Source organism: Podarcis tiliguerta (genome assembly GCF_965153285.1).
Source record: "Podarcis tiliguerta genome assembly, chromosome: 16".
NCBI lineage: Eukaryota > Metazoa > Chordata > Lepidosauria > Squamata > Lacertidae > Podarcis > Podarcis tiliguerta.
Window position 1 is genome coordinate 10201139 of NC_139549.1, and position 8985 is coordinate 10210123.

Sequence of the window (8985 nt, forward strand, 5' to 3'; positions counted from 1 at the left end):
ATAATGCAATCTGCGGTGTGCATATTAATCTACAGAAATCATCCCAGTTTCAGCACTGAAGGCTGGAAACCTGCCTAGACTTCCAGGAAAGGAATTCTGTTCCTGGAGCTGCACAAGAGGCTCTGAGTCTTGTGTCGCAAAGACAGCTTGAGGGATGCTTTGCTGTAGTAGCCAGCCCCCCACTATTCATCCTTCAGCTCTTCACCTTCAATCTGGGTCAGGTTGAGACCCTGCCATTGGCCTTCTGTTGCATTGCTCAGAGCAGTTCTGATCACTCCGGCGGAAACATCTGCGCTTTTCTCGAAGCGTACCGTTGTATCTGCCAGCACTGAACCGCTACTGTACGTTGGAAAGGGAAAAGAGAAGCGTTGGCGGATCTGGAACTGCAGCTTGACAGCCCCACACTCCCATCACTCAGCAGAAGAGCAGCTGCTTTGAATGCAGAAGGTCCTTGGTTTAAATCTCTGGCTTTGCCAGGGAACGCGGCCAGAGAGGAGTGTTTTCTGGCTGAGCATCAATTGGCATGAAACCAGAATTGTAGAGTTGGAGGGGACCTCAAGGGCCTTTTATTCCACCCCCCTGCAGTGGAGGAACATGCATGCTTTGCAGAAATAGAGGAAAACAAGAAGTTGCTATATGGTGAGCTGCCCCATTGGTCCACCCAGTTCAGTATCATCTGCACTGACTGGAAGCAGCTCTCCAGGGTTTTAGACTGGGCGTCTTTCCCAGCCTTACCTGGAGAAGCTGGGGGTTGAACCTTTGACCCTCTGCATGCCAAGCAGATGCTCTGCCACTGAGCATTCTGGCCCTTGAATGTAGTGCTTGGCTGTGTTGAGCATGCCATGGCATTTCAATGTTGTACAATGGTTTTTGGAAACACGCCTTCAGTGCCTGGCCCGAAAGGAACAACCCTGAAAGTCTTTCAATAGTGGAACTTGCTGACTCAGAAACTGTTTCACCCCTCTTTGTTGGGGTTATTGTGGAGAGTGCCACTTATCAACAATGCTGTGGCCGTGGATTTACTGCACATTGGCATGGGGTTGCACTAGATGACTTTTCAGTTCCCTTGCATCACTATGATTTGTACCAGTGGTGGTGCACAGAATTCATATTGAAAGTGGAAATGTTGGATTTGAAATGTGACCGTTCATAAGTGAGTGGAGAAACTGTATGTTTCAGACCAAATTGTGTGCGAGTGGGTGTACACAGATGCCACATCCAATGAATTTTGAGCTGAAATTATTCCAGTGCATGTTTGTATTTTAAGAAGCATGATTAATATAAGAAAATAAAGACACAACAGGTCTCAAGGATTGACTCTTCCCATAGGAACCAACCTGGACCCTTCAATCATCATCTGAGGTCCTTCCTCTGTGAGAGGTTCAGAAGGCTTGTGGGATGTTTTCCCTAAGGAGGTTCACCTGGCACCTTCATTACATATATTTAAGCGCCAGGTAACAATATTCCTCTTATCTTGGGCCTTTGGTTAATTAAACCATCTATCTCGCCTTTTAATTTTTTCTATTGCTTTTGTTTGTTAGTATGTTATGTATTTTTGTGGTTTTATATTGTAAACCATTGTAAACTGTCTATCTATCTATCTATCTATCTATCTATCTATCTATCTATCTCTCCACATCATCTATTTACAGCAAACTTATACCACACTGAAGAGACGTAGATTTCCCCCAAAGAATCCTGGGATTTGCAGGTTCTTAAGGGTGCCAAGAATTGTTAGGCGGCTCCTGTTTCCTTCCCAGAGCTAAAATGTCCAGAGTGGTTTAACAACCAATCCCTCTCCCCAAGGAAATCTGGGAATTGTAGCCCTGGGAGGAGAAAAGGGACTTCCAAACAGCTCTCAGGACCTGTAACAAACTACAGCTCCCAGGATTCTTTGGAGGAAGCCATGACAGTTTAAAGTGACATGGTAACACTTTAAATGGAAGATGTGGATTTGAACAGAGTGCGGTTGGGATTCATGTGCAGAAGTGGACACCCCAATTTGGTGGCTTCCAACACATATAAAAATCAAACCTTTTTTGCTTTCATGTTTCCGTGTGGCTGTGAAGTACTTTACAGGTAATTGGGCAACACTAAAGGATACTGAAGAGCATGGTGAAGGTATTTCTTAAGCTTTCAGCAGCAAGAGCTGTATTTTGCAGCACTACGGAAAGAGGACAAGCTGTTCTGAATGAGACCCTTGCAGTCAGTATAGGGTTGGGAGCAGGTGGGTGCAGTTAAGCTGCTCTTGTTTTTGTGAGAACCAGAAAACCCAGCATGACACTTTTCACCAGCCCTCATTTAATCCACCTTCCATACCTGAATCCGTTCACAGTGAATCCAAGATATGTCCCATATTCAGCATGGCACGCAGAGCAGTTGTAAATGGCCTCATACTGTGGAAGAAAGGGGAGGTATGCATTTTGTATTAGGAGATAAACTCAGTTTCTAGGGCCCAATCCTTGACTGGTTCTGCCCTCCCCTGTGATACAGAGAAACAGAGGGAAAAGTGTGGGGCAGCCATAGCTAGAGGAGATCGCGCACAGAAAGGGTTTTACAATCACCATTAAGCCAAGGTCTAGAGGGACCCTGGATGCAGCTCCCCGACTCCTTCATAGCTCCGTGGAAGGGGAGAGATACCTGCCTTACTCTTTACAGATGAGCAGGCCCCACCCCACCACCAGACTGAGAGGCTGGGGGGCAGCATTCCCCCTCCCCTGTGCCCCCTCCCCCAGGGGGGTGGAAAGGTTGTAAAACTTACCATCTTCCTGATTTTCGCCTCCAGGTTCTGGTACGCTTCGGAGGACGAATTATTCAGGTCGTCAGTAAAATCCATTGCGATGTGGAAAGTGATGGTGAACATCTGCTCTATGGGAAGCTTAGGTGTGGTTCTCTTTGAGGTGGTGCTAGTTGTGGTGGGAGAAGGTGTCGTCGTCTCCTGCTTGGTCACTGAGGTGAAAGGAAACGATCTCATTAGGACCCCTCCCTGAAGGAAAAGATTTGTGGTGGAGGAAGAAGAGACAGGCCTGCTGTCCTGCTCAGGGATTGTGCCTAGAGGTGCTCAAGCTTGGGTTGGAGTCTTACTTTCAGTATCACGGGAAGCCCCCTTCTTTGCATTTGTCCCACTCCCAGCCCTTTTCAGTTCCATTGATCTCCATCCCCATACATAGTCACCTGTGCGGGTTGTTGGACGTTTGAGCATCTCTTTCTGCTCGTTCTATGGGCACCACCTGAGCAGGAAGCAGTTCAATGGGGCGAGAGGGGCCCCCCAGCTGGAGCAGGAGCAGCCCCCAGAAGGAGACCCGGAAGCTGCCTCCACAGTCAAGCGTTCCAGCCCACCATCACCCCGCAATGGAAGGAATGTGTAGGTAGGAACGGGTGTTTCCGGTGGGAGTCCCCTCCATGTCCATTTACTCCTCTCCCTTTACACTACATCCCTCATGCTCTGTACCCACCGTATGTTTAAATGCATAGGTTATCGGCAAGGATCCTGCGAAGCGGTTTGCCAAGGATGCAGGGAATCATGGCTCTGTGAGCACTCAAGCACTATTCCCAGGATACCTGGGGGCAAGCTGAAACGGGCGGCATGCAGCTGTTGCGTCCAGTCCTCGCAAGGCTTGCTGCTTGCTCAATGGGACATTTCCCCCTCTCCTTCCTCCCTGCCCAAGTGAAGCCTGTGCCCTCTCCAGATCTGCTCCAGAGGTCTGGGGGGAACCCCCAGAGCAGTTTCATGAGGGGTGTGGTGAGAGGAGAGCGTCCCCCTGTGCAGGGAGAAATCCTTGTGCCAATAGATGGAGAGGTTGAGTGCTACTTTGGTGTCCAACCAAAAGGCCTTAAATATTTGGTGTGTTTCCTGCCTGAGCATCATGCTCTTGTTTTGCATAATGCAATCTGCTGTGTGCATATTAAGCTACAGAAATCATCCCAGTTTCAGCAATGAGGGCCGGAAACCTGCCTAAACTTCCAGGAAAGGAATTCTGTGTCTTGAACTGCACGGGGGGCTCTGAGTCTTGTGTCACAGACACAGCCCGAGGGATGTTTTGCTGTAGTACCCAGCCCCCCACTGTTCATCCTTCAGCCCTTCACCTTCAATCTGAGTCAGGTTGAGACCCTGCAGTTTGTCTTCAGGTGCGTCGCTCAGAGCAGTGCGAAGCTTATCGGCGGAAACATCTGCACTTTCCTGGAAGTGTACCATTGTATCTGCCAGCACTGAGCCATTTCTGTATGTTAGAAAGGGAAAAGAGAAGCGTTGGCGGATCTGGAACTGCAGCTTGACAGCCCCACACTCCCATCACTCAGCAGAAGAGCAGCTGCTTTGCATGCAGAAGGTCCTTGGTTTAAATCTCTGGCATTGCCAGGGGACGCGGCCAGAGAGGATTGTTTTCTGCCTGAGCATCAATTGGCATGAAACCAGAATTGTAGAGTTGGAGGGGACCTCAAGGGCCATCTATTCCACCCCCCTGCCGTGGAGACATCTACATGCTTAGCAGAAACACAGAGAGACACAGGAAGCTGCCCTATACTCAGCTGGACCCACAACCCACCTAGCTCAGGTGGGTGCCCTCATTTAATCCTCTTTCCGTACCTGAATGAATTCACCGTGTATCCTAGATATTTCCCTTCAGCAGGGCATCCTGTGCAGTTGAAAACATCTACATACTGCGGAAAGAAAAGGGTAGTACGAATATTGTATTATGCTATTAACTCGTTTTCTGAGGCTTGAGACATGGCTGGGATGAAGTCAGCCTTCTCACTTTCTGTTTGCCCCACCCCACCCCACAGGAAAACAGAGGCACAGGGGAGAACGTGTGCGGCAGTAGGGACGAGGGGGAATAGAAGACTGCATATAGGGACTGACAATCCCCAGGGAACTGCGTCACAAACCTCGAAGCCCCATAGCTCTGCAGTGGCACAGAGATATCTGCCGCATTCTTTACAGATGAGCAGGCCCCACCCCACCCCCGGACCGAAAGGCTGGGGGGCAGCATTTCCCTCCCCTGTGCCCCCTCCCCCAGGGGGGTGGAAAGGCCCCAGAACTTACCATCTTCTCGATTTTCGCAGTCAGGTTCTGGTACGCTTTGGAGGACGAATTCGACAAGTCCTCAGTATAATTCATTGTGATGTGGAAAGTGATGGTGAACGTCTGCTCTATGGGAAGCTTAGGTGTGGTTCTCTTTGAGGTGGTGCTAGTCGTGGTGGGAGAAGGTGTCGTCGTCTCCTGCTCGGTCACTGAGGTGAAAGGAAACGATCTCATTAGGACCCCTCCCTGAAGGAAAAGATTTGTGGCGGAGGAAGAAGAGGCAGGCGTGCTGCCTAAACTTCCAGGAAGGGAATTCTGTGTCTTGAACTGCACGAGGGGCTCTGAGTCTTGTGTCGCAGACACATCCCGAGGGATGTTTTGCTGTAGTACCCAGCCCCCCACTATTCATCCTTCAGCCCTTCACCTTCAATCTGAGTCACGTTGAGACCCAGCCGTTGGTCTTCTGTTGCGTTGCTCAGAGCAGTTCTGATCACTTCGGTGGAAACCTCTGCACTTTTCTCGAAGCGTACCGTTGTATCGGCCACCACTGAGCCATTTCTGTACGTTAGAGAGGGAAAAGAGAAGCGCTGGCGGATCTGGAACTACAGCTTGACAGCCCCACACTCCCATCACTCAGCAGAAGAGCAACTGCTTTGAATGCAGAAGGTCCTCAGTTTAAATCTCTGGCTTTGCCAGGGAACGCGGCCAGGTAATTGGGCAACACTAAAGGATACTGGTAATTGGGCAACACTAAAGGATACTGAAGAGCATGGTGAAGGTATTTCTTAAGCTTTCAGCAGCAAGAGCTGTATTTTGCAGCACTACGGAAAGAGGACAAGCTGTTCTGAATGAGACCCTTGCAGTCAGCCTAGGGTTGGGAGCAGGTGGGTGCAGTTAAGCTGCTCTTGTTTTTGTGAGAACCAGAAAACCCAGCATGACACTTTTCACCAGCCCTCATTTAATCCACCTTCCATACCTGAATCCGTTCACAGTGAATCCAAGATATGTCCCATATTCAGCATGGCACGCAGAGCAGTTGTAAATGGCCTCATACTGTGGAAGAAAGGGGAGGTATGCATTTTGTATTAGGAGATAAACTCAGTTTCTAGGGCCCAATCCTTGACTGGTTCTGCCCTCCCCTGTGATACAGAGTCACAGAGGGAAAAGTGTGGGGCAGCCATAGCTAGAGGAGATCGCGCACGGAAAGGGTTTTACAATCACCATTAAGTCAAGGTCTAGAGGGACCCTGGATGCAGCTCCCCGACTCCTTCATAGCTCCGTGGAAGGGGAGAGATACCTGCCTTACTCTTTACAGATGAGCAGGCCCCACCCCACCACCAGACTGAGAGGCTGGGGGGCAGCATTCCCCCTCCCCTGTGCCCCCTCCCCCAGGGGGGTGGAAAGGTTGTAAAACTTACCATCTTCCTGATTTTCGCCTCCAGGTTCTGGTACGCTTCGGAGGACGAATTATTCAGGTCGTCAGTAAAATCCATTGCGATGTGGAAAGTGATGGTGAACATCTGCTCTATGGGAGGCTTAGGTGTGGTTCTCTTTGAGGTGGTGCTAGTTGTGGTGGGAGAAGGTGTCGTCGTCTCCTGCTTGGTCACTGAGGTGAAAGGAAACGATCTCATTAGGACCCCTCCCTGAAGGAAAAGATTTGTGGTGGAGGAAGAAGAGACAGGCCTGCTGTCCTGCTCAGGGATTGTGCCTAGAGGTGCTCAAGCTTGGGTTGGAGTCTTACTTTCAGTATCACGGGAAGCCCCCTTCTTTGCATTTGTCCCACTCCCAGCCCTTTTCAGTTCCATTGATCTCCATCCCCATACATAGTCACCTGTGCGGGTTGTTGGACGTTTGAGCATCTCTTTCTGCTCGTTCTATGGGTACCACCTGAGCAGGAAGCAGTTCAATGGGGCGAGAGGGGCCCCCCAGCTGGAGCAGGAGCAGCCCCCAGAAGGAGACCCGGAAGCTGCCTCCACAGTCAAGCGTTCCAGCCCACCATCACCCCGCAATGGAAGGAATGTGTAGGTAGGAACGGGTGTTTCCGGTGGGAGTCCCCTCCATGTCCATTTACTCCTCTCCCTTTACACTACATCCCTCATGCTCTGTACCCACCGTATGTTTAAATGCATAGGTTATCGGCAAGGATCCTGCGAAGCGGTTTGCCAAGGATGCAGGGAATCATGGCTCTGTGAGCACTCAAGCACTATTCCCAGGATACCTGGGGGCAAGCTGAAACGGGCGGCATGCAGCTGTTGCGTCCAGTCCTCGCAAGGCTTGCTGCTTGCTCAATGGGACATTTCCCCCTCTCCTTCCTCCCTGCCCAAGTGAAGCCTGTGCCCTCTCCAGATCTGCTCCAGAGGTCTGGGGGGAACCCCCAGAGCAGTTTCATGAGGGGTGTGGTGAGAGGAGAGCGTCCCCCTGTGCAGGGAGAAATCCTTGTGCCAATAGATGGAGAGGTTGAGTGCTACTTTGGTGTCCAACCAAAAGGCCTTAAATATTTGGTGTGTTTCCTGCCTGAGCATCATGCTCTTGTTTTGCATAATGCAATCTGCTGTGTGCATATTAAGCTACAGAAATCATCCCAGTTTCAGCAATGAGGGCCGGAAACCTGCCTAAACTTCCAGGAAAGGAATTCTGTGTCTTGAACTGCACGGGGGGCTCTGAGTCTTGTGTCACAGACACAGCCCGAGGGATGTTTTGCTGTAGTACATAGCCCCCCACTGTTCATCCTTCAGCCCTTCACCTTCAATCTGAGTCAGGTTGAGACCCTGCAGTTTGTCTTCAGGTGCGTCGCTCAGAGCAGTGCGAAGCTTATCGGCGGAAACATCTGCACTTTCCTGGAAGTGTACCATTGTATCTGCCAGCACTGAGCCATTTCTGTATGTTAGAAAGGGAAAAGAGAAGCGTTGGCGGATCTGGAACTGCAGCTTGACAGCCCCACACTCCCATCACTCAGCAGAAGAGCAGCTGCTTTGCATGCAGAAGGTCCTTGGTTTAAATCTCTGGCATTGCCAGGGGACGCGGCCAGAGAGGATTGTTTTCTGCCTGAGCATCAATTGGCATGAAACCAGAATTGTAGAGTTGGAGGGGACCTCAAGGGCCATCTATTCCACCCCCCTGCCGTGGAGACATCTACATGCTTAGCAGAAACACAGAGAGACACAGGAAGCTGCCCTATACTCAGCTGGACCCACAACCCACCTAGCTCAGGTGGGTGCCCTCATTTAATCCTCTTTCCGTACCTGAATGAATTCACCGTGTATCCTAGATATTTCCCTTCAGCAGGGCATCCTGTGCAGTTGAAAACATCTACATACTGCGGAAAGAAAAGGGTAGTACGAATATTGTATTATGCTATTAACTCGTTTTCTGAGGCTTGAGACATGGCTGGGATGAAGTCAGCCTTCTCACTTTCTGTTTGCCCCACCCCACCCCACAGGAAAACAGAGGCACAGGGGAGAACGTGTGCGGCAGTAGGGACGAGGGGGAATAGAAGACTGCATATAGGGACTGACAATCCCCAGGGAACTGCGTCACAAACCTCGAAGCCCCATAGCTCTGCAGTGGCACAGAGATATCTGCCGCATTCTTTACAGATGAGCAGGCCCCACCCCACCCCCGGACCGAAAGGCTGGGGGGCAGCATTTCCCTCCCCTGTGCCCCCTCCCCCAGGGGGGTGGAAAGGCCCCAGAACTTACCATCTTCTCGATTTTCGCAGTCAGGTTCTGGTACGCTTTGGAGGACGAATTCGACAAGTCCTCAGTATAATTCATTGTGATGTGGAAAGTGATGGTGAACGTCTGCTCTATGGGAAGCTTAGGTGTGGTTCTCTTTGAGGTGGTGCTAGTCGTGGTGGGAGAAGGTGTCGTCGTCTCCTGCTCGGTCACTGAGGTGAAAGGAAACGATCTCATTAGGACCCCTCCCTGAAGGAAAAGATTTGTGGCGGAGGAAGAAGAGGCAGGCGT

The 8985-nt window shown here is 50.6% G+C and overlaps 3 protein-coding genes across 6 annotated transcripts in view; 1 reads left to right on the forward strand and 2 right to left on the reverse strand.

The window, feature by feature from the left end:
• Positions 1 to 2297: 2297 nt before the first annotated feature.
• LOC310667128 (uncharacterized protein) lies at positions 2298 to 5285 on the reverse strand (the record flags this gene model as incomplete). Its single annotated transcript, XM_083418858.1, has 5 exons — positions 5042 to 5285; positions 4586 to 4659; positions 4087 to 4220; positions 2762 to 2949; positions 2298 to 2396 (listed from the first exon to the last, which is right to left on the reverse strand). The coding sequence occupies exons 1-5, from the start codon at positions 5252 to 5254 to the stop codon at positions 2298 to 2300; spliced, it is 708 nt and encodes a 235-aa protein (XP_083274984.1). The 5' UTR covers positions 5255 to 5285.
• Positions 5286 to 6289: 1004 nt separating this feature from the next.
• LOC310667129 (uncharacterized protein) lies at positions 6290 to 8962 on the reverse strand (the record flags this gene model as incomplete). Its single annotated transcript, XM_083418859.1, has 5 exons — positions 8719 to 8962; positions 8263 to 8336; positions 7764 to 7897; positions 6439 to 6626; positions 6290 to 6295 (listed from the first exon to the last, which is right to left on the reverse strand). The coding sequence occupies exons 1-5, from the start codon at positions 8929 to 8931 to the stop codon at positions 6290 to 6292; spliced, it is 615 nt and encodes a 204-aa protein (XP_083274985.1). The 5' UTR covers positions 8932 to 8962.
• LOC310667035 (uncharacterized protein) overlaps positions 8758 to 8985 on the forward strand; it is a 31842-nt gene continuing 31614 nt past the window's right edge. For all 4 annotated transcript variants that reach the window (XM_083418682.1, XM_083418681.1, XM_083418680.1 and 1 more), the window contains exon 1: positions 8758 to 8882. The gene's annotated coding sequence lies outside the window, so the exon portion shown is untranslated. The remainder of the gene's footprint in view (positions 8883 to 8985) is intronic.